Here is a 23,419-nt window from a genome sequence, read left to right on the forward strand (position 1 = left end):
AATAACATGCTTCAGGTCATTGGGAATGCAAATTGCCCCCACACACCTGCTCAATGAGCTCTCTGCCAGTGGACAGATCAGAATTGTGTGTGGGTGCAAAGCTTATTGCAGAACCAGAGACTACATGGAAGGCACTGCATCTCCTAGCACTACTTTCCTTTTTTCAAGTTGATGCTGCTAGTTCCCTTGCTGAGGAAGGGAACAGTCACTGCTATGCCAGTAAGAGGCTAACCCTTAGTTCATTAGACATATATAAAACATTCTTTATTAAAGAGTATCAACATCAAACCAGCAGAATAGTAGTTAGTCAACCAACAACTGTTATAAAAACTCTTAATCACTGAAACATAATCCCATGAGCTGGCACCTCTAGCTACCCCAGTAGTAACCAGGTCTTCTCCCCTATCTCTAATCACAGAACTTTAAACTGGAAGGGACCTTGAGAGGTCATTGAGTCCAGTCCCCTGCCCTCATGGCAGGACTCAGCACCATCTTAAGTGGTGGTCCTCCTCACTCTATGAGCTGTATCTAAATTAGTTATGTCTGTTACTATTAAATCCCTGGTTAGAGGGACAGCACATGTGGTTAGAACAGGGGTGAACAATAACTTTTGCAGGGGGGCTACTTCCCACATTTCAGAAGTGGTTGTGGGCCAGCCCAGAAGGGGTAGGGCCTGGGTTAGAAGGGGGCTGTTCCCTCTAGGAGTGGTCCACCCTGGTGAGGGGAGGTGACTTTGTGTGCTCTGCTGGCCCTGATTAATATAGGGGTGGGGAAGCATGTGAAGTCTTTGCCCCTCACCCTGTCAGGGGCATATGGTGCTGTAGAGATCCACCAGCCATTTCAAACAGCTGACTGTTCTCTCTAGGTGCCACACAACCCTAGCAGTGGGAGGAGACTGTGTGCTCCCTCTGCCCACAGGCCAGTCTGTGCAATTCTTCACCCTTAGGCCCTGTCTTTTTCCCCTGCCCTGCCAGAGGTAGGGTGTGCAGTGCCTAAAGGGAACCACCAGCCATTTTGAACAGCTGGTGATTCCCTCTGGTGCTGCATACCCCTGGCAGGAGGAGACGCTGCCCACTCTTCCATCCCCAGGTCTTGATTGGCCTAGGGTCCGCAGCAGGGCACCCACAGGCTGGATTCAGACCATGAACCCTATCTTGCCCCCCCCCCCCCATTATAACGTAGCTCTAATAAAGCTGAGACTATCCAGTCCCAAGTGGCTCAGCTATTAAACTACATCTAGCATGTGACTGGTGCAATTACATTAGTATGGTTTTCAAACAAGATAATGTAACACCACAGCCTAGTCTGGGTTGGGCTATATACTACATCAGAGAAGCATGTAACATTTAATGTAATCCATGCTACTTCTAATGCACTATATGTTCACAGCCAGCAGACTAGGATGCCCTTATACTTGTTTAGCTCAGATATCATGCTGCAGCAGGCTTCTATGCAGGGCATGCTGTTCCCCGTTAAATGGCAGCTTAGCTTGTTATCTACATCAATTGGATCCAAGTTGGAACTTGATAGGTGACTTCCCCCCCCCCCCCCGCCTTGTTTCAGGAGCTTGGTCTGATAGAAGTCACTTCCTCTTGTCAGGCTGCTGACACATCGGCTTCAATGTAGGAAGGGGAGGATGTTTGTATAGAACCACTCTTCAGAAAAGCGAAGATGATCTCCTTCCACAGACAGGAATACCAGCTTTCCTGCCTTGTCCATCTGCTGCAGCCCCAGCTGATCCTAAGAGACAAGGAGACCATCATGTGAACAGGATATGTAATCCAAAGCTCGTTGGTCCCAGTGAGTTTCATGAGACTTAAGTGGTGGTGTTTCACAGTATTGTAGCCATCCTGATCCCAGGACATTGGAGAGACTAGGGGGATGAAGTAATAGCTCTTATTCAACCAACTTCTGGTGAAAGAGGCAAGTTTTTGCGCTACACGCAGACCTGAAGAGCTCTGTGTAGCCCAAAAGCTTGTCTTTCACCAGCAGAATTTGGTCCAATAAAAGATGTTTCTTCATCCACCTTTTCTCTCTTATGAGGACTTAGGTTCAGAATGAGACCCTTACACCAGTTTAACTACATGCTCAGTGACACTGAAAGCTATTTAAATATTGGTTCAATGTAGCTAGAGTGACTCCCTTTTAACATTTGGAGGAAAGGATTAAGTGATACAAAATACACCAGTAACTGCAAATAAAACTCGTGCCCTCCTGTGCTTGACCCTTTCATTCTCATAATACCACACTGTCTAAAACTAGTATAGATCAGCCCGTGCCTTCAATTAGCTCAGGGGTGGACAGGTCACTCCAAGATTTTGGTAAGCAATCGAAGACCACATTTTTCTACGGAGAGGGTGCAGAGTCTGGGATGGAGGTTGGGGTAGGGGGAGAGGTGTGGGGTCTGAGGGAATTAGGGTTAAGGAAGGCATACAGGAGAAGATTCTGGCCTGGGGAAGGACTATAGGAGAGGATGCAGGGTCTGGGAGGGAATTGGGAACCAGGGCAGAGGGTTTGGGTGGTGACCTGGGACAGGAGGGGTAGGGAGCCAGAGGCAGGCTCTGGCCAGGAAGTGCTTACCTAGGCAGGTCCTGGCCAGTAGCCCAGCAGGACTCCCAGGCAGGCTCCCTGCCTGCTGCAGCCCCAAACAGCTGTCTCCTCCCTCCATGTACCTCTCTCCATGGGGAGCCAGGCCTAAACCAGCCCCTGGGAGCTGAGAGATCGTGCTGGGGCCAGCACAGACACAGTAGAGGGACCCACGGAGCATCCAGCCACTGTGAGCATGCTGTTCCCTTCCTGAGGGTCTGGCGGGGCAGGCTATGTATGTCTTGCCCATCTCTGCATTAGGAACCACTCTCTATTTTCTTTCTTCTGGACATCAGTTATTTACAAAAGTTCCCCTGGCACCTTTCTGAAATTCAAGTTTTATTCCCCTCCCTCCCTGCCCCCATCACCAACAGAAAGCACTTCATCATTGCCAGGCAGGGAGCCTTTTGCTATATTATTCAGTAGAACAGACAAATATTTTGAGAATAAGTGGATCAGTTAGCACAGCCCTTGGAGTTCAGGCTGTATGAAAACAGCCCTGCTAGGAAATGCATCTGCTCCTGTGATAAGTATCAGCTTTCAAAATCTAATTTTAAAAATAGGGAACTATAAAATGCAATGAAAGCTGGACTAGGGCAGGTCTTTTCCTGAAAACCACATGCTAGGCTGAGACTGCAATACCATGGTTTATCAAGAGCTCTCTCAACATTCCCTGTGTCTGGTGGTGAAGACCATGGGCTAGGTTCATGGATTGCTGCCAGGAAAGGTTCGTTCATTTCCCCTGCTTAAAAAGAAACACACACCTAAAGGGAGAGGCAACTCAACTGGCCAATGTGTGCATGAGGCTGGAACAAGTTGGAAGTTTGTGCCACTTTTAGGGTATGTTTATGCTACTGGCAGCAATTCATCCTGTGGGGGTTGATTTATAAAGTCTAATACAGACTCTATAAATCGACCACTGATCACTCTTGCCTCGACTCTGGTACTCCACCAAAACAAATGCAAGGGGAGTTGCAAAGAGAATGTCATCCATTAACACACTGCACTGAAGACACTTTGGTAAGTAGGTCTAAGTATAGCAACCCCAGCTACATTATTCTTGTAGCTGAAGTTATATAACTTAGATCAATATAACCGTCACGTAGACTAGCCCTCAGAGATTTTAATTTCAGTGGCCTTACTCCTGATTTAGAGCACTGTCAGCACGATTAGCATTAAGTCCACTGCATACATTGGTGGCCTGGCAGTAATGTACTTTTGGCTAAGTTATCTCCGGCTGAGAGTAAAAAAAGAGAGGCAGCATTAGGATGCTGGTCTGTAATTCATGAGACCCAAGTTTCATTCCTTGCTCTACCACAGACTCCTATGCAACCCTGAGATATTTAGGCTCCTCAGTTCCCTATCTGTTCAATGGGGATAATAGTTGATGGGAAGCTAACCACATCTTTCTTGGAATTAATCAACAGATCAAGCCTTGTCCTTATATAATCCAAATACAAACTGATCTCTTTAATGAGAAAGAGGACGAATCTAAATAGTGGAATTTTGAATCTCCAAGATTCCTGGAGACAGTTTAAGCTATTGACAGGGGAGACATAGAGTTACTGAGTCTCTGGGAATTAAAGGTTAATCTTTAAAAAATTATCAATTGATGAAACCTCCAGGAATGCATCCAATCTAATTTGGCAACCCTAAGGAGACAGATTCTTCCACAGAAGATCCAGCTAGTTACCTCTGTGTAAAGTGAGGTCTGCTGTAGTGGGATGGTCTCCTTGGCTTGCCCACTTCTGTAAAATCCAAACCACTAGAGAAGAAAAAGAAGGAAACGAGAGAGCTGGGCAGACTGTTCTTCTCACTGAGGAAGAGAGCATGCTTTGGCTTGGAGTTCCTCCCCCACTTGAATCTACCAATTACCTCTTCAGATTGAATAAACCCAAGAGAACCCTGCTATCAACAGACAGGGTGGAAACTTTAATATGCAAACAACCCTCGGTTTCCTAAACCAGTTAGTGCCAATGCTGTCCTTACCTAGTGCCTCAGACGACTGCAGCTCTTCAGAGTATGAAATGCTCATCCTTAGGCTTACACTGCCAATGCAGTCACATTGTCTGAGGCCTACATGAACACTCTTCTCAGAGTCATGGTTGGGTGAAGTTAAAGATACTAGATCCAGACTCACTACAACCCTCACCTGTGCTTAACCTGATCCAAGAGGCTGCTAGTACAAGGCAGCCTTAATCCAGATCATGAGGTATTTGAGCAGCTCTCCTCAGACCATAGCTATCCAAGGCACTTATCGCCAATCAGGCTGTCTGGTCTCCACCGAGTGGTTCCAACAGCTCTGGATCAGTACTGGGACTTTTTGGTGCAATGATCCTGTTTGAAGAAATTCTCCCCCTGAGGATAATCCTCTATGGCCAACTCCCAAGTTTGGCACATCCTGAATGGGCAAAGACCATATTCCCTTCCCTTTGCTAGTGGTCTTGCCTGATTTGTTTGTGAAACTGGCTGAATCTACATGTGTGGATTCAGTTTTGGTCTATGCTTAGATTTACAGCATCCTGGATTTGTATTCAAAGTTGGGCACTAGTCAGAACTAGACAAAGGCATTAGGAAATGAAAGCTCTCTGCCTAAGTCTCGCCTGCCTTATCCCAAGCATGTGAGGACTTCCTCACCTCTGAGGCTGGAGGATCTACCATGGTGTCATTGAGAAATTTCACCATCACAAACTTTTTCAAAGCCATCAGGTTTTTCTTGTAGGTCGCATTAATGCCCTGGAAAAAGAAATGTTGGAACAAGAAGAAGGAGAGCTTTGTTAGAAATAGGGCAATCTGGAGTCTCACTGAGATGGGGGCTGCTGCAAATATTGTCAAACAGGTGTCACACTTGTTACACACTAGGGATGTGAACAACTAGTCGACTATCCAATAAGCAAATGCTTATTGGATAGTTGACACACAAGTTAACTAGCTCCCTCTCCCTTGCTGTCTCTATCAGAAAGCAGCAGCAAGAGGGCGGGGAGGGAGGGGGATAGAGGAGGAGGTACTTCAAAGTGGTAGTGCCATGTAGAGCCAAGTGCCAGGCTCCATGCAGCACTGCCGCTTTGAAACGCCACATGAAGCCCGGGGTCTGCCACTTTGAAACACCATGTGCAGCACAGGACCAGCTGAGTCCCCAGCTGACCCTGGGCTCCATATGCAGTGCTGCAAGGAGCACAGGGCTAGCAGGGTCCGCCATTGGCCTCATGCTCCCTGGGGTTGTTGCTACACTTCAAAGGGGGAGGCGCCCTTATCGATTAATCGAAGGCAGAGGCAGCAACACATGGTGACAAGAAGCTGGTGCGCAATAGGAGCTGGTTTTTAAACTGGTTCCCCTTGTGGAGTAGCTCCTACCTGGCACCCTACACTGCTGCCAGCCCCGCGCCTGGGACTATAGAATAGTCGACTAACCAAAAAGAATTCATGAGGTTACTCGGCTATTTGATTAACCAATATTTAACATCCCTACCAGGAACCCACACATTGTAACCCTAGCACTGATACCAATTTCCTATGATTAAATTGCTTATCCCCATTTTACAGATGGGGAACATTTCCCCCTCTCCCTCACGTTGGGTTTGTGAGGATTAACTGGTTACTTCAAGGTGCTTTGACAAGGGAAAGCTATACAAATCTTGATTCTTATTGCACAGGAGACAGTCACCAATCTGCTGCCATGCTGGGGAGAAGATATTTTTCTACAGCCACATGCAAAAATATCTGCAACAGCACTGGGAACAGTAAAAGGCATACTAGGGTGCTCTGCCATGGCCACTCCTACCTCACAACAGAAAGACCCACTAAAACAATTAAACATGAAAGATGCCAGCCATGAAAATAAAGAGAAGAAAATCTCAGCCATTCCAATGTTGGACAGCACTGTTCTCCTTAATGCCTTATTAACATGCCAGGCTGAGTGCGATAAGCATAGCATCGGCCTTTACCTTCTCCTGATTAATGTCAGCCAGGAAGATGCTGTTTTTCCGGTACTCCTCCTCCTTCAGGGGGTCATGCCAGTATTCTGCCTGCACCAGGCTGTAGGGGAGAGAGAATGAAGCTCGCACTGGAAACACACGAGCCAAAGGGGACATCTTGCTTCTGCCTTTGCAGTCCGCACAGGCCCTGCCAAACATACTCACCGTTCCTGAACCACCTTCGTGTAGACTCCAAGGTCCAGCATCTTTCGGATCCAATCACAGATGCGGGAACTCTCCCCAGGACAGCGTGGAAAGCCGTACACACCTAGGGCAGAAAGATAAGCTTCTCCATTCCATGAAAGCACTGAAAGCCACACAATTGCAACCACAAATGAAAAACCTCCTCCTCTTGGCCCAACAACTGGAATTATTCCAAGGAATCCAGTGGTCTTTTAGGTGGAGAGAGAACTGATGATCTTTAGTGGACCAGCAGAGGGCATCATTATGGAGAAGAAGGTCATACACATAAATGGAAATGCCTCCTGGCTCGTTAGTCCCCAAAGCTGCACTATTGTTCCCAACAGCATATTGCTACAATTGTGCATAGTGCATTAAACAGATTCATGCAATGGAGTATCCAGGGAGAGGTGCCCTTGGGAGATTACTCCTGTCTTGAATTTTTCACAGACAGATGTTTCCCCTGGCATTTAACCATTGTCCTGTCATTTCATCCTCTTATCATTCATTTTATCTCCTTGAACCAGTCTGAATAACTCTCCTCCCTCTGGGTAGTTTAATACTTTAAATGCTCATAACTTCAGCTCTCTATCAGCCAATCACATTGTGGCCAATCTGAGTAAGTTTCGTTTTGTGGAAGCTCCTACATCAGATCAGTCTATTGCTCTCTGCAGTCCTGTATATGCTCCAACAAAAGGCAATCGCTGATTCTTCTAATCTAGGTAAAAGGCATCTATTTGGCTAATTGGATAGTCACATACATTGGGAGGATTCCTCCCTGCCCCCTGAAGAACATTTGTCAGTATCTATTTTAACTTGGAACCACTTCAACTGGATCTATCAGCGAACCTACCCAACATCAACCCAGAACACAAGCACTCAATGATCAAATCCTATTAAGATTCAAGCAAAAGCATCAAATTTATTTCAAATTAAAGTCAGTCAAAAAGCAGCTTTCAGTGTGGGGGGAGGGAGGGACGGCTTTTGGAGCAAGGGAAGACAGTTTGTTTTATCCCTCCAGCAGCTCCCACTCCATTGGAAGCAGGGATGACTCTTAGAATCATAGAATATTAGAAATGGAAGGGACCTCGAGAGGTCAAGTCCAGTCCCCAGCCTTCATGGCAGGACCAAGCACCATCCAGATCATGCCTGATAGATGTTTGTCTAACCAGTTCTTAAATATTTCAAGTTATGGAGATTCCACACTGTGATGGGGGATCCAACCCCTGCACTCACAGCAGCCCGGACCTGGCGGGCTGCAGCGCGGAGCTGGGAGAGGCGTGTGATTTAAAACCCGCACGCGCGGCAGCCCAGGGCCGGCGGGCTGTGGTGTGAAGGCAGGAGCGACGCCCGAGTGGGAGGGCGTCCGTGGCTAGTCAGCGCAGAGACCCCTGGCCGTGAACCGGGCGGGGGCATGCCGAGGAGGATGGATAAGAGGAGGAGAGCAGGGGCTGGTGTTGCTCTCAAACCCCCACAGACCGACGCCGGAGCGACAAACCTGGGAGAGCAAAGACGGAAGGTCGGTCTGGAACAAGGATCAGAAGTAGCCCCCGCGGCGCAGACCGGGGACTAGGGCGGAGCCCTTCACCGGGGACCGGAAGCTGGAGCAGAGACCTGACCCGGAAGAGACCGGCCTGGAACCAGGGGTGTAGGCCCCGAAGAGCCTACGGGTTTGGACCGCGGGAGTGACTAGCAGGTGCACAGAAGCCGGGGAGGGGGTTTGGGGTAAAGTTCGAACGGTCGAGCACCCCACCCCACAGGACCCGGTTACACACATGCACACACCCTAAGCAATTTATTCCAATGCTTAACCACCCTAACAATTAGGAAATTTTTCCTAATCATAGAATCATAAAACACTGGAAGGGACCTTGAGAGGTCATAAGAGTCCAGTTCCCTGCCCTCATGGCAGGACCCAGTACCTAGACCATCCCTGATAGAGGTCTATCTAACCTGCTCTTAAATATCTCCAGAGGTGGAGATTCCACAACCTCCCTAGGCAACTTATTCCAGTGTTTAACCATCCTGACAGTTAGGAAGTTTTTCCTAATGTCCAACCTAAATCTCCTTAGCTGCAATTTAAGCCTATCGTTTCTTGTCCTATCTTAGACATTAAGGAGAATAATTTTTCTCACTCCAAAAGCTGCTATTATGTCTCCTCTCAATCTTTTCTTGGAGGACTCTAGAAATGAAAGAGGGAGTTACCTTGGTGCTGCCCTCCAATGGAAATCAAATTGAACATCGGAGGAGAAGGACATCTCTGTGCCACTGCCCTCCTAGGGAAAAGAGACAGGGTTAGCATCCCACATCCTACACAATTGCTAGTCTATTTGTACAGAGCACTTTAAGCAACCATACTCAAGCGCTGCCTCTGACCAGCTTTAGATTAGTTACTTAGCATAACTGCCTAAGTCCCATCAATGGGATGAACACTTTTGAAAATGTTACCGTTAATCACTCTGTGCCTCAGTTTCCCCATCTGAAGAAATCTTATCTGTGTTATAAGGGTGTGGTGAGGGCTAATTTACAATTGTAATGTGCTCATAAAACTTGTAAAAATACAGCATTTTAAAACAAATGTAACCATGAAACCCAGAGTACACTTAATTACACTTTCTTTTGAACCCCACAGCAGGCGTGGGAGGGAGATTCCCACCTGAACTACTATAACCTAAAACATTTGTCTAAAATAAATCCAACTGTAAACTTACAGGAATTGGCCTCCCTGGGAGAATCCCACAGAATTGTAGCCGCCTTGCAAGTGAGGGTCCCTCGCAAGCTGGTCACAAACCAGTGCCACTTGTTGGTTCACATTCATGAAGTAACTGTTCTCCATATCCTGGGAAATAAACAAGAGGAACAGATAAGCAAATTATCTTTACTGTGGGTTCATTTTAATGTTGTTGTTCAAAGGATTTTTAAGATTTCTCCATTGGGAAAGACGCCATAGGCCTTAAATTCCTGGCAGGAGTTTACAGGTAGGACCCTACCAAATTCACAACCACGAAAAATGTCATGGACCGTCCAATCTGGGCTCCTCCGTGAAATCTGATTTGTGTGTACTTCTACCCTATCCTATACAGATTTCATGGGTAGAGTATACAGCATTTCTCAAACTGGGGGGTTCTGTGGTGGGAGGGGTTATTGTATAGGGATTGCTACCCTTACTTCTATATTGCTGCCTGGCTGGGGGGCTAGGGAATGGTGGCTGCTGGCCAAGTCCCCAGTTCTGAAGACAGCAGTGCAGAAGTAAGGTGGAAATATCATCCTGCCCCCAACAATATCCTCACAATCCCTGCCCACTGACTCCTTTTGGGTCGTGGCCTCTACAGTTAAAACACCATGCAATCAAACAATTTGGTATCTGAAATCAAAATTTACTATTTTTAAAATCCTAGGAGTGTGAAATTGGTAGGATCCTAGTTAAAGGCAGGGATCTGAAAGGTCAACTGGTAAGCATCACCCTTAATGGATAATGGTTATGGTTCCAAATCAACAGTTAACCCGTGGGGGCTGGAGCAGCTACCCTGTCTGCAGCGGACAGGGGCTGCTCCTGCCTAGTAGGGCTAGGAGCATCCCCTTTTATCGGTTAACTGGTTAAATAATTAAATGGGATTTTACATCCCTAGTTATAGGTAGACCCCAGTTTTATGAGACTCTTTGTGATCTCCCAGCCCAACAGTAAGTTGTCATAGACACCCTGATGTTATAAAAGTTTGAATTCCCACCAAACCTGGTTATCTGTACCCTCTATGAATCCAGGTAACAAGACATGTCCCCCATTCTTGTGACTGCTCTTACTTGAACTGCACTCTAATGCACTGCTAGTAAGGTAAGCCTCTGGGCACTCTCATCACAATCAACAATACACGAGTCAGGCTATATCTTTCTTATACTAGTAAAATACAATATAAAATGAGTAAATAAAATGTGCTTAGCATAATAAATAGGAATAGACTAGGGATGTAAGCAACTAATCGACTATCCGATAAGCACAAGCTTATCAGACAGTCAACACACTAGTCACCTCCCTCTCCCCCCTTGCTGCTTCTATCAGAAAGAGGCAGGACGGGGGGGAAGGGGCTGGCTTAAAAGCTGGTTCCCCCCAGCTTCGTGGGAAGTAGTAGGGGTGCAGCGGTGGCGTTCCACCTTTGAAATGTACAAGAGTTCCCGCTGGGGCTCTTGTACATTTCAATGGCGAAATGCTGCATGGCACTTCCACCTTTGAAACGTAGCAACAGCAGGGTGGGCTCTTGCTACATTTCGGAACCGCCCTTATCGACTAATCAAATAGTCAGTGGAAATGCCATCAACTATTCAATTACTTGATTAATCTAATTTTAACATCCCTAGAGGAGACAAGTATCCCCCTTCAAAAACATGGTATCTCCTCACCCAGCTAATATCTTTAGATGTTTCTACATGCTGATCAGAATTTGCATAAAAATCACATTTGAATCAGGGATTTATCATATCCCTGGTTTTCTTCCACATGTGATTAACAAGCAGTCAGTTTCTTCAAGACAAAGTTGTTTGATAAAGTAATGATACAATAATGAAAGCTCTGCCTGTATCTTTATGGATCTATGTCAAAAGCAGGGACTGCAAATTATTTACAGCACCTTTAAGAGTCTGTGCAGAATCTGATCACTAATCAGTAAATACTCAATGGAAGCAGAAGCTTCATACAGGATAGCAGCAACTTTACCTGTAACAAGTTTTTTCCAATCTGTAGTGACAGAACATATATTCCTGGTATTTTATTTTCCACTATTTTTTTAATGTATCCCATGCTTTCAGGGTTACAGCAACTGTCTCCTGCAAAAAGAATGAGGAAAATTCCCATCAAATATCATAAAACCATCACACGCTCGAAGGATGAGGTGCTGAAAACAAAACTTACACACCCAGGAAAGCAACATGTGAGGGTTTTTTCCAAATGTCCATGCAGCAAATATTTGTGCCTCAAGCACAAAGCCTGTAAAGGGACCACCTGAATGTACTTCTTGGTTCCATACTATGATGAACTCCTTTCACCCTCTTGCTGATAAGTTCATGACACTGATTTAGACTATCAAAATACTAAAGACAGCATGAACACTGAAATTCTTACCCAGCCTTCCATGCCTTTCGCTTATTCTCATCCTTATGGAAATCCTTTGCTACAGTTCTTTACATTTTGATTGAATAATCACGTTAATACAAAACCGTAAGTCTACAGACAATACTATAGAGTTCAGGACCCTGATTCCACAGGAATAACTTATTTGTGATATCTTTGGCCCAGACACTTCCTAGTCTAGTGGTTCAAGCTTATGACTGGAAGCTGGGACTTTTACATTTTAATTGATTTGTGTCAGAATTGTGTGTAAGTGTAAGTAAAGCTTTTTTAGATTTTTTTTTATTCATTAAGCAACTGAGGAGGGTCAGACAATTAGTTATTGACACTGAAATTCAAAAAATTAAAAGCTTTATAACCATTAAAACAAACTGTTAACATTACATTTCAAAATATACCAGATAAACATTCTTTTCTTACTTTGATTTTGCCTATCTGTAAATTGTAGTCATTGTCCATGGACATTTTTTCATCAATTTGTACGTAACCGTGAAATCAGCATCTATGGATGCATGCCAATAAAAATCTAATTTTTTCGAACCTTATTGGTATTCATGCTCTTACACTGTCTTCCTCAAATGCCTGGAGCGAGGCTTTCTGTGCCCAAATCACCCAGGCTGTAAACAAGGATAATATCTTGAAAACATTACTAATATTATTAGACTGAACTAACCCTAACATTGCTTATCTCAGGTAAGAAGAAAAAATGCAGGCAACATGATCATATGGAGAGGGCACTGGACAGAGAGTCCAGACTTCCCAGTTCTACCTGGGACCTGACTGGGTAATGTTGGACAAGCTACATCTCTGTGCTTCTGTTTCAGGGATAATGATTTTTTTAATGATCTAGCAAAGTGTTTATTTAAAATCTCATCAGTGCTACAAAACACAGCCATGTTAAAATTGGTTTTGCGATGTAGCTGTAGACAAAAAGAAAGCAAGTGACAACATTATTGAATCATAATCACAACCACGTTTAAACACAATTCATAATGTACACAGGGCCTAAAATAGAAAAGAACGGTGTAGGGAACTCTCCCAAAGGGTGCTGGGCAGCAGAGTAGATTAAGTCTTTAGAAGCCAACTTGATCCCACATTCCCAGTCCAACCTCACTTCCTTCCACCTCTCATTTCACAAGGAAAGGGTGTGTCCCCGCACTATGGTTTCACTCTCTTGGCACGTAAATGATAATCACGTGGAATGTGGCCGAAAGCTCCAAGGGCAGGGAGCACTGCTTCTTGTTCAAGCCTCTCCCGTGCGCACGCGGCTAAGAGACTCCTTTCACCCTCCCTCCCTCCCGCGGCCCGTCAGTACAAGCAGGCTCTGCACACGGGCTGGGATTAGGGAAGTGAGAGCTCCAGCAGCGCAGCTGTAAGAGCCGCGCGGGTAGACTGCGCCGGATGCTCCTGCAGGGAGGCTGCTCCCCCCAGCTGCCCCCTTGCAGCCCTGGCTGACAGCACCAGCCCGCCCCCTGCAAGCCTGGCGGGAGGCAGCCCCGCCCGCAGGAGCCCCGCGCTCACCCATCCCGTGCCAGAGCACCAGGGGCACCGGGCCCGCGCGGCGCCCCGAGCAGCGCAGCAGGCAGGCGAGCAGCGCCACCGGCAGCAGCAGCCTCCGCGCCGCCATCTTGCATTGTCACATGACCCGCCGGGAGCGGGCGGGGCAGTTGGGAGGAGGCTGGTTGGGAGGGGTGCTCCAGCCCGGGGGGGATGTTGGAGCCATGGGAAGTAGGGGTTGTAGGGTCACAGTGTTGATAGGGCACTAGGGGCCAGAGGCAATAGAGCTATGGGAAGTGAGGGGTGCAGAAAGGACCAGGGGTGGTGGAGGAAAGTGGGGATGATGGAGCCATGGGAAGTAGGGGTTGTGGGGTCACAGGGTTGATAGGGCACTAGGGGCCAGGGGCAATAGAGCTATGGGAAGTGAGGGGTGCAGAAAGGACCAGGGGTGGTGGAGGAAAGTGGGGATGATGGAGCCATGGGAAGTAGGGGTTGTAGGGTCACAGGGTTGATAGGGCACTAGGGGCCAGAGGCAATAGAGCTATGGGAAGTGAGGGGTGCAGAAAGGACCAGAGGTGGTGGAGGAAAGTGGGGATGATGGAGCCATGGGAAGTAGGGGTTGTAGGGTCACAGTGTTGATAGGGCACTAGGGGCCAGGGGCAATAGAGCTATGGGAAGTGAGGGGTGCAGAAAGGACCAGGGGTGGTGGAGGAAAGTGGGGATGATGGAGCCATGGGAAGTAGGGGTTGTAGGGTCACAGTGTTGATAGGACACTAGGTGCCAGAGGCAATAGAGCTATGGGAAGTGAGTGGTGCAGAAAGGACCAGGGGTGGTGGAGGAAAGTGGGGATGATGGAGCCATGGGAAGTAGGGGTTGTGGGGTCACAGTGTTGATAGGGCACTAGGGGCCAGAGGCAATAGAGCTATGGGAAGTGAGGGGTGCAGAAAGGACCAGGGGTGGTGGAGGAAAGTGGGGATGATGGAGCCATGGGAAGTAGGGGTTGTGGGGTCAGTGTTGATAGGGCACTAGGGGCCAGGGGCAATAGAGCTATGGGAAGTGAGGGGTGCAGAAAGGACCAGGGGTGGTGGAGGAAAGTGGGGATGATGGAGCCATGGGAAGTAGGGGTTGTGGGGTCACAGTGTTGATAGGGCACTAGGGGCCAGAGGCAATAGAGCTATGGGAAGTGAGGGGTGCAGAAAGGACCAGGGGTGGTGGAGGAAAGTGGGGATGATGAAGCCATGGGAAGTAGGGGTTGTGGGGTCACAGTGTTGATAGGGCACTAGGGGCCAGAGGCAATAGAGCTATGGGAAGTGAGGGGTGCAGAAAGGACCAGGGGTGGTGGAGGAAAGTGGGGATGATGGAGCCATGGGAAGTAGGGGTTGTGGGGTCAGTGTTGATAGGGCACTAGGGGCCAGAGGCAATAGAGCTATGGGAAGTGAGGGGTGCAGAAAGGACCAGGGGTGGTGGAGGAAAGTGGGGATGATGGAGCCATGGGAAGTAGGGGTTGTGGGGTCACAGGGTTGATAGGGCACTAGGGGCCAGGGGCAATAGAGCTATGGGAAGTGAGGGGTGCAGAAAGGACCAGGGGTGGTGGAGGAAAGTGGGGATGATGGAGCCATGGGAAGTAGGGGTTGTAGGGTCACAGGGTTGATAGGGCACTAGGTGCCAGAGGCAATAGAGCTATGGGAAGTGAGGGGTGCAGAAAGGACCAGGGGTGGTGGAGGAAAGTGGGGATGATGGAGCCATGGGAAGTAGGGGTTGTAGGGTCACAGTGTTGATAGGGCACTAGGTGCCAGAGGCAATAGAGCTATGGGAAGTGAGGGGTGCAGAAAGGACCAGGGGTGGTGGAGGAAAGTGGGGATGATGGAGCCATGGGAAGTAGGGGTTGTGGGGTCACAGGGTTGATAGGGCACTAGGTGCCAGAGGCAATAGAGCTATGGGAAGTGAGGGGTGCAGAAAGGACCAGGGGTGGTGGAGGAAAGTGGGGATGATGGAGCCATGGGAAGTAGGGGTTGTGGGGTCACAGGGTTGATAGGGCACTAGGGGCCAGAGGCAATAGAGCTATGGGAAGTGAGGGGTGCAGAAAGGACCAGAGGTGGTGGAGGAAAGGGGGGATGATGGAGCCATGGGAAGTAGGGGTTGTAGGGTCACAGTGTTGATAGGGCACTAGGGGCCAGGGGCAATAGAGCTATGGGAAGTGAGGGGTGCAGAAAGGACCAGGGGTGGTGGAGGAAAGTGGGGATGATGGAGCCATGGGAAGTAGGGGTTGTAGGGTCACAGTGTTGATAGGACACTAGGTGCCAGAGGCAATAGAGCTATGGGAAGTGAGTGGTGCAGAAAGGACCAGGGGTGGTGGAGGAAAGTGGGGATGATGGAGCCATGGGAAGTAGGGGTTGTAGGGTCACAGTGTTGATAGGACACTAGGTGCCAGAGGCAATAGAGCTATGGAAAGTGAGGGGTGCAGAAAGGACCAGGGGTGGTGGAGGAAAGTGGGGATGATGGAGCCATGGGAAGTAGGGGTTGTGGGGTCACAGTGTTGATAGGGCACTAGGGGCCAGAGGCAATAGAGCTATGGGAAGTGAGGGGTGCAGAAAGGACCAGAGGTAGTGGAGGAAAGTGGGGATGATGGAGCCATGGGAAGTAGGGGTTGTGGGGTCACAGGGTTGATAGGGCACTAGGGGCCAGGGGCAATAGAGCTATGGGAAGTGAGGGGTGCAGAAAGGACCAGGGGTGGTGGAGGAAAGTGGGGATGATGGAGCCATGGGAAGTAGGGGTTGTGGGGTCACAGTGTTGATAGGGCACTAGGGGCCAGGGGCAATAGAGCTATGGGAAGTGAGGGGTGCAGAAAGGTCCAGGGGTGGTGGAGGGAAGTGGGGATGATGGAGCCATGGGAAGTAGGGGTTGTGGGGTCATGTAGAGAATCAGCAAGCATAGTGCTTTGGCCGCATGACAGAGCGTCCCAAGGACGAAACCAAGCAAGAGGCCTGAGCCAACAATAACAACATCTGCCTAAGTCAATGACCTTCGAGAATGCTGTTTTTGTGACTGGGAAAAAGCAGTTTGGGAAAAAGCAGTTTGTAAACTTTTAAGGGTGTAAAGGTAGTTGTAATCTTTCAATAAAATGATTTCGTGCTTGCACTGGCCAGAGTCCGTGCCTTCATACACCACAAATGGCACCAGATACAGGGCTTGAACTGAATGAGTGATTCAAACCGGTGGTGTACCCGCGGCTGGACGGAGGATAAGTTGTTGAGAGGAGCTCCCGAAATTACTGACATCACCATTCGCAGGACGAACAGGTGAGCAGCCGCGGACAGAGTAACAGAATGGGGCAGTCTGCCACGAAAGAGCAAAAACTGCAGCTTGAGATCTTGCAGCACATTATGAAGGAACAGGGGTTTAAGGTTCCCCCTGTACAGCTGGTTCAGCTGTTGGTTTGGATACGAGACCATTGCCCGTGGTTCCTGGAAGGGGGTTCTTATGATTTGACCTTCTGGGAGAAGGTGGGCAAGGAATTGAGAACCTCTGAACATCTTGCATTATCCCTCCCAAAAGGGATCATAGTAACGTGGTGAACTGTTTATACAGCCATACGGGCATTGCATCCCACCGAGCGGGTCCTGAAGGAAGCGTCAGCAACATTTGATCCCAGGCCATATCAGGACCCAGAGGATCCTTCGTCCCCTCCCCCAAAACCTCCCGGGGAGGATTGTGAGCCAGTGTACGCCACGGTCCCGTTCTCCCCGGAGCCTGATGACTTGTGCCTCGGCGCTGAGGACAGTGAATCTGAGGACAGTGGGCCCGAGGACCCCCTTTGACACAGGGACGGCGGCGGTCGGCGTAGGGCCTGACTCGTACCCGTCGCTCGAGCCCGTCAAGGCCCTGGCGGCATCTGCGCCGACGGCGGAGCAAATTTTACAGACTCAGAGGCTACAAGCTGTTTCTCAGTCCTTGATTGTAGCCCTGCCGCCTTTTGCCCCAGCATTAGCTCCCGCTTCTTCATACAGGTCCGCAAGCCACACGGTCACTCCATATGGGCCCCCCTTGGCGGCACCCTCGCATAATGAACAGGCAGGGGTTTTATCTGAATGCCGACGTGAGGCTCTTCGGAGAGAAGATGTGCAGCTTCTACAGGCTTTTCCAATTGTATATGCGCCCCAACGGCCCGCCCGACATGAGGCTTTGCCATATGAACTTGTAAAAGAGTTGTGCAAATCTGTGAAGGATTATGGATTACAGTCTTCTTATACGATGAATTTGGTTGTGGCTATTTCGGAGTCATATGTTATGGCCCTGCATGATTGTCGCACGCTATTACGCCTGCTACTTAGCCCAGCGCAGTATGCAGTTTGGGACACTGAGTATTGTGACGGTGTTATGTCACAAGTTATGGATAATATTACCAATGGGGTAAACGTTGGCATAGATGAACGCATAGGGCAGGGCCAATATGCTACTCCCCATGCTCAGGCTCAGATGAATCGCTTGGTATTTACGCAAGCCACATCGCTGACCCTTCAAGCCTTATGACAGGTCCCTGATGCGGGCCAAAGGGACACATCTTTTGCTACGGTCCGCCAGGGCCCCCAGGAACCCTATGTGTAATTTTTGGATAGGCTCCAAACCGCCATACAACGATAAGTAGACTCAGAGGAGGTTCAGCACCTGTTGCTGTTTCAATTGGCTATTGAAAACGCTAATATAGACTGCAGGAAGGCTTTGGACCCCCTGCGTAACAAGGCGAAAACTCTTTCAGAATAGATAAATTTGTAAAACCTGAACCCTAAGGGTTAAATGTGTCTTCCAAGGAAACTAATTATTGTTTTAAGAATCCAAACTCTGAAACTTCACTGTGTTTCTTTTCAAGGCTGAGTTGATAGCACTCTTGGGTTGCTTCCAGACCCAAGGTTGTGTGTGTCTGCAAACTGCCTGTCTGTTCTGGAAGGGGGGGGCACTGTCCCCCATAAGTAAGCCTGTAACATTGCATGTGATTCTTTTCAGGAAAAGAAAACCTTTTTGCTTGCTGGAATAGTAATTAGCAAGCACCTTGTTCTAAGAGAGTTTCTGTGGCAGTAAAAAAAGCCTGGTCTGCAGTACAAGAGGGAAACTGAGGCATGCCACCTTTAACTTAATAATTAAGCAATAATGTAATTTATTCAAACCCTCTCAAGCTGGTGTTCAAAATAAAAGCATACCATTGGGTAACAGCAGGCTGATCAAAAAGTAGCAAAAATCTGTAAAGAAAAAGTGTTCTAAAATATAATGCACCACCCCAATGTGGGTAGAAATGTTTTCTTGTCTTTCAGATCATCAGAAAGCGCTGGTGTCAGCTGAAGAAAAACAACAACAACAAAAAAACATGGTTCTGTGTCATGACATAATAAGTTTGTGTTCTGTGTTCTGTCCAGATTTGTCTTGTGTGTCTTGTTTGTGATATATGTATTTCAAATGTTGTGTGTACAATATTGTTGTTTTAATGAAAGAATAATTTAAGTCCCTTGAATAATCTTAACTTTGTGCTTTACACAGATGGCTTTTTTGCTTTTATAATTCTAGTGGAGTTTTAATAGCAGGCTATGCAGTTTGTACTGTCTGGAATGTAGTGAAATCTGCTCCTCTACCTGCTGTTTTTCCCTTCTCTCCTACGATCGCCAGCTCCTTTGCCATCTCTTTCGGAACTGGCCCTCCTGCAAGACCAAGCCCCAGAATCGGGAAAGCAGGAGTGGAGACTGGCAGGGTGCACCTTGCGCCCAGAGCACTACTGGTGCAGCTCTGTTGGCCACATTGTTGCCCCAGTGGTCTTGCTACCTCACCTTGCCTCCGTGCTCCCTGGATTGTCGCACGTTGGCAAACATAAAACAAAATTGGTTTGCTCCCAAATTCTCCCAAGCAGTCAAAGATTACTGTTTGGCTTGCTCTGTCTGCCAAGCCTACAACGTGGGTAAACCTGTAAAGACAGTCCCGGCAACTAGACCTCCGCCTTTGGGACCATTTCTGAATTTACAAATGGACTTTATTCAATTGCCTAAATGTCAATGTGCTGGTGATTGTTTGCTTGTTTTTGAGATGAGTAAAAGCTTCTTCCTGCAGGAAAACTGATGCCATCACAGTGGCAAAGAAACTTCTAAATCATTACATCCCATCATAGGATGATGGAGCCATGGGAAGTAGGGGTTGTGGGGTCAGTGTTGATAGAGCACTAGGGGCCAGAGGCAATAGAGCTATGGGAAGTGAGGGGTGCAGAAAGGACCAAGGGTGGTGGAGGAAAGTGGGGATGATGGAGCCATGGGAAGTAGGGGTTGTGGGGTCACAGTGTTAATAGGGCACTAGGGGCCAGAGGCAATAGAGCTATGGGAAGTGAGGGGTGCAGAAAGGACCAGGGGTGGTGGAGGAAAGTGGGGATGATGGAGCCATGGGAAGTAGGGGTTGTGGGGTCACAGTGTTAATAGGGCACTAGGGGCCAGAGGCAATAGAGCTATGGGAAGTGAGGGGTGCAGAAAGGACCAGGGGTGGTGGAGCCATGGGACGTAGGGGTTGTGGGGTCAGTGTTGATAGGGCACTAGGGGCCAGAGGCAATAGAGCTATGGGAAGTGAGGGGTGCAGAAAGGACCAAGGGTGGTGGAGGAAAGTGGGGATGATGGAGCCATGGGAAGTAGGGGTTGTGGGGTCACAGTGTTAATAGGGCACTAGGGGCCAGAGGCAATAGAGCTATGGGAAGTGAGGGGTGCAGAAAGGACCAGGGGTGGTGGAGCCATGGGACGTAGGGGTTGTGGGGTCACAGTGTTGATAGGGCACTAGGGGTCAGGGGCAATAGAGCTATGGGAAGTGAGGGGTGCAGAAAGGACCAGGGGTGGTAGAGGAAAGTGGGGATGATGGAGCCATGGGAAGTAGGGGTTGTGGGGTCACAGTGTTAATAGGGCACTAGGGGCCAGAGGCAATAGAGCTATGGGAAGTGAGGGGTGCAGAAAGGACCAGGGGTGGTGGAGGAAAGTGGGGATGATGGAGCCATGGGAAGTAGGGCTTGTAGGGTCACAGTGTTGATAGGGCACTAGGAGCCAGGGGCAATAGAGCTATGGGAAGTGAGGGGTGCAGAAAGGACCAGGGGTGGTGGAGGAAAGTGGGGATGATGGAGCCATGGGAAGTAGGGGTTGTGGGGTCATAGTGTTGATAGGGCACTAGGGGCCAGGGGTAATAGAGCTATGGGAAGTGAGGGGTGCAGAAAGGACCAGGGGTGGTGGAGGAAAGTGAGGATGATGGAGCCTTGGGAAATAGCTGTTGTGGGGTCACAGGGTTGGTAAGGAAGTGGAAGTCAGGAATGATAGAACTATGGGAGCAGGGCTGTAGAAATTGCAGGGAATCATGGGTGAGAAGAAGAGATGATAGAGCAATGGGAAGTGGGGGCTGCAGAGGTCATGGGGGATGGGACAGGGCCTGTGCTCTGTAGGGCACGTCTACACCAGGGATGGGCAAAAGGACCTCCACAGACCATATCCGGCTCACCAAGTTGGTTGATTTGGCCCGTGGAGGTCTTGCTGCTCCCCCACTCTCCAGGCCTAGGGACAGGAGAGCGCGCAGGGCTTAGAGTCAACCTTCTAGTTGACTAAGCGCCGCATGCTGGAGAGCAGGGAGCAAGAGTCTTCATGCTCTCCTAGGCCAATCAGGGCTTGGGAGTGAGGGGAAGTGTGTAAAGTCTCCTCCTGCCCCGCCCCATTCCTAAAAGGAGTGCGCGTCAAAGGGGGCAGGGTGGGAGGAAACTTCACACCCTCCCCTTGCCCCCAAGTCCTGATTGGCCCGGGGATGGGGAAGGGAGAAAGTGCACAAAGTCTCCTCCCACCCTACAAGGGACTCAGCACTTAGAGGGAACAAAATACAGGACTATGTAGCACTTTAAAGACTAACAAGATGGTTTATTAGGTGATGAGCTTTCGTGGGCCAGACCCACTTCCTCAGATCAATATGTGGAAGAAAATAGTCACAACCATATATACCAAAGGATACAATTTTAAAAAATGAACACATATGAAAAGGACAAATCACATTTCAGAACAGAGGGGGGATAGGAAGGTAAATGCCTGTGAGTTAATGATATTAGAGGTGGGGAAGGAGAGATGTCTGTTAATGGTATTAGAGGTGATAATTGGGGAAGCTATCTTTGTAATGGGTAAGGTAGTCGGGGTCTTTGTTCAGCCCCCTGTGGAGAGTGTCGAATTTTAGCATGAATGCGGGACTCATCAAATGATCCATTCCAGTCACCCATTTCCAGCTTCTGACAAACTGAAGCAAGGGACACCATTCCTGCCCATCCTGGCTAATAGCCATTTCTAGCCTCCATGAATTTATCTAGCTTTTTTTTTAACCTTTTATCGTCTTGGTCTTCAAAACATCCTTTGGCAAGGAGTTCCCTAGGATTACTGTGTGTTTTGTGTGAAGAAATACTGCCTCTTGTTGGTTTTAAATCTGCTACCTAGTAACATCATTTAGTGACCTCCAGTTCTTGTGTTATGGAAAGGCGTAAATAATTCTTCTTTATTCACTTTCTCCACACCATTCATGATTTTATAGACCTCTATCATATCTCCCCTTAGTCGTCTCTTTTCCTAGCTGAAAAGTCCCAATCTTATTAATCTTCCTCATATGGCAGCCGTTCCATACCCCTAATAATTTTTGTTGCCCTTTTCTGAACTGTTTCTAGTATCAATATATCTCGTTTGAGAGAAGGTGACATCTGCATGTGGTATTCAAGATATGGGCGTACTGTGGATTTATATAGAGGCAATAAAATAGTCTGTCTTATTCTCTATCCTTTTCTTAACGATTTCTAACATTCTGTTTGCTTTTTTGACTGCTGTTGCATATTGATTAGAAGTTTACAGAGAACTGTCCACAATGGTTCCAAGATATCTCCCTTGAATGGCAACAGCTAATTTAGACCCATCATTTTATATGTATAGTTGGGATTATGTTTTCCAATATATGTTACTTTACATTTGTCAACATTGAATTTCATTTGCCATTTTGTTGCCCAATCACACAGTTTTGTGAGATCTTTCTGAAGTTTTTCACAGTCTGCTTTGAACTTGACAGTCTTAAGCAGTTTTGTATCATCTGCAGATTTTGCCACTTCACTGTTTACCCCTTTCTCCAGGTCATTTATAAGGAGATTAAATAGGATTGGTCCCAATATGGGCCCCTATGGGATACTGTTACCTCTCTCTATTCTGAAAACTGACCATTTATTCCTACTACCTTTTGTTTCCTGTCTTTTAACCAGTTATCGGTCCATGAGAGGACCTTCCATCTTATCCCATGACATTTTGCTTAAGAGCCTTTGGTGAGTGACCTTGTCAAAGGCTTTCTGAAAATCTAAGTACACTAAATTCAGTGGATCTCTCCTGTCCACTTGCTTGTTGACCCCCTCAAAGAATTCTATTAAATTGCTGTGGCATGATTTCCCTTTACAAAAAAACATGTTAATTCTTCCTCAACAAATTATGTTCATCTGTGTGTCTGACAATTCTGTTCTTTACTATAGTTTCAAACAATTTGCCCAGTACTGAAGTTAGACGAGGAGTGGGCAAGAGGCAGCCAGCAGCCCAGATGCGGCCACCAAGCCTCTGGATCCAGCCCACGGCTGCCTCGCGGGGACCCTTAAGCATAGTGCAGCTGCCACCACTTTAAGGCTGCGTCTAGACTGGCATGATTTTGCGCAAATACTTTTAATGGAAAAGTTTTTCCTTTAAAAGTATTTGCGCAAGAGAGCGTCTACACTGGCATGGATGCTTTTGTGCAAAAGACATCTTTTGCGCAAAAGCATCCGTGCCAGTGTAGACACTCTCTTGCGCAAGAAAGCTCCGATGGCCATTTTAGACATCGGGCTTTCTTGCGCAAGAAATTAACTTGCCTGTCTACACTGGCCCTCTTGCGCAAGAATACTTGTGCCTGAGGGCTTATCCTGAGGGGGAGCGTCAAAGTATTTGTGCAAGAACCACTGATTTTGTACAGTACAAAGTCAGTGTTCTTGCGCAAATACTCGTGGCCAGTCTAGACAGGTGGCAAGATTTTG

At 47.9% G+C, this 23,419-nt stretch overlaps 1 protein-coding gene across 1 annotated transcript; it reads right to left on the minus strand.

Moving 5' to 3' along the window:
- Positions 1-238: 238 nt before the first annotated feature.
- Positions 239-13,535, minus strand: PPT1 (palmitoyl-protein thioesterase 1). Its single transcript, XM_075908947.1, has 9 exons — positions 13,381-13,535; positions 11,449-11,558; positions 9,452-9,579; positions 8,946-9,016; positions 6,726-6,828; positions 6,531-6,621; positions 5,224-5,322; positions 4,280-4,351; positions 239-1,740 (listed from the first exon to the last, which is right to left on the minus strand). The coding sequence occupies exons 1-9, from the start codon at positions 13,484-13,486 to the stop codon at positions 1,618-1,620; spliced, it is 903 nt and encodes a 300-aa protein (XP_075765062.1). The 5' UTR covers positions 13,487-13,535; the 3' UTR covers positions 239-1,617.
- Positions 13,536-23,419: the final 9,884 nt, after the last annotated feature.

The sequence above is a fragment of the Pelodiscus sinensis genome, chromosome 25 (genome assembly GCF_049634645.1).
Source record: "Pelodiscus sinensis isolate JC-2024 chromosome 25, ASM4963464v1, whole genome shotgun sequence".
Classification (NCBI taxonomy): domain Eukaryota; kingdom Metazoa; phylum Chordata; order Testudines; family Trionychidae; genus Pelodiscus; species Pelodiscus sinensis.

Excerpts from the sequence above, each read along its gene's own strand:
- PPT1 (XM_075908947.1), bottom strand. The coding sequence starts at position 13,486 with ATGGCGGCGCGGAGGCTGCTGCTGCCGGTGGCGCTGCTCGCCTGCCTG. Across the intron at positions 9,580-11,448 it reads TTGGAAAAAACTTGTTACAG|GATATGGAGAACAGTTACTT; the intron begins GTAAAGTTGCTG and ends TTTATTTCCCAG. Across the intron at positions 1,741-4,279 it reads AGACCTCACTTTACACAGAG|GATCAGCTGGGGCTGCAGCA; the intron begins GTAACTAGCTGG and ends CTTGTCTCTTAG.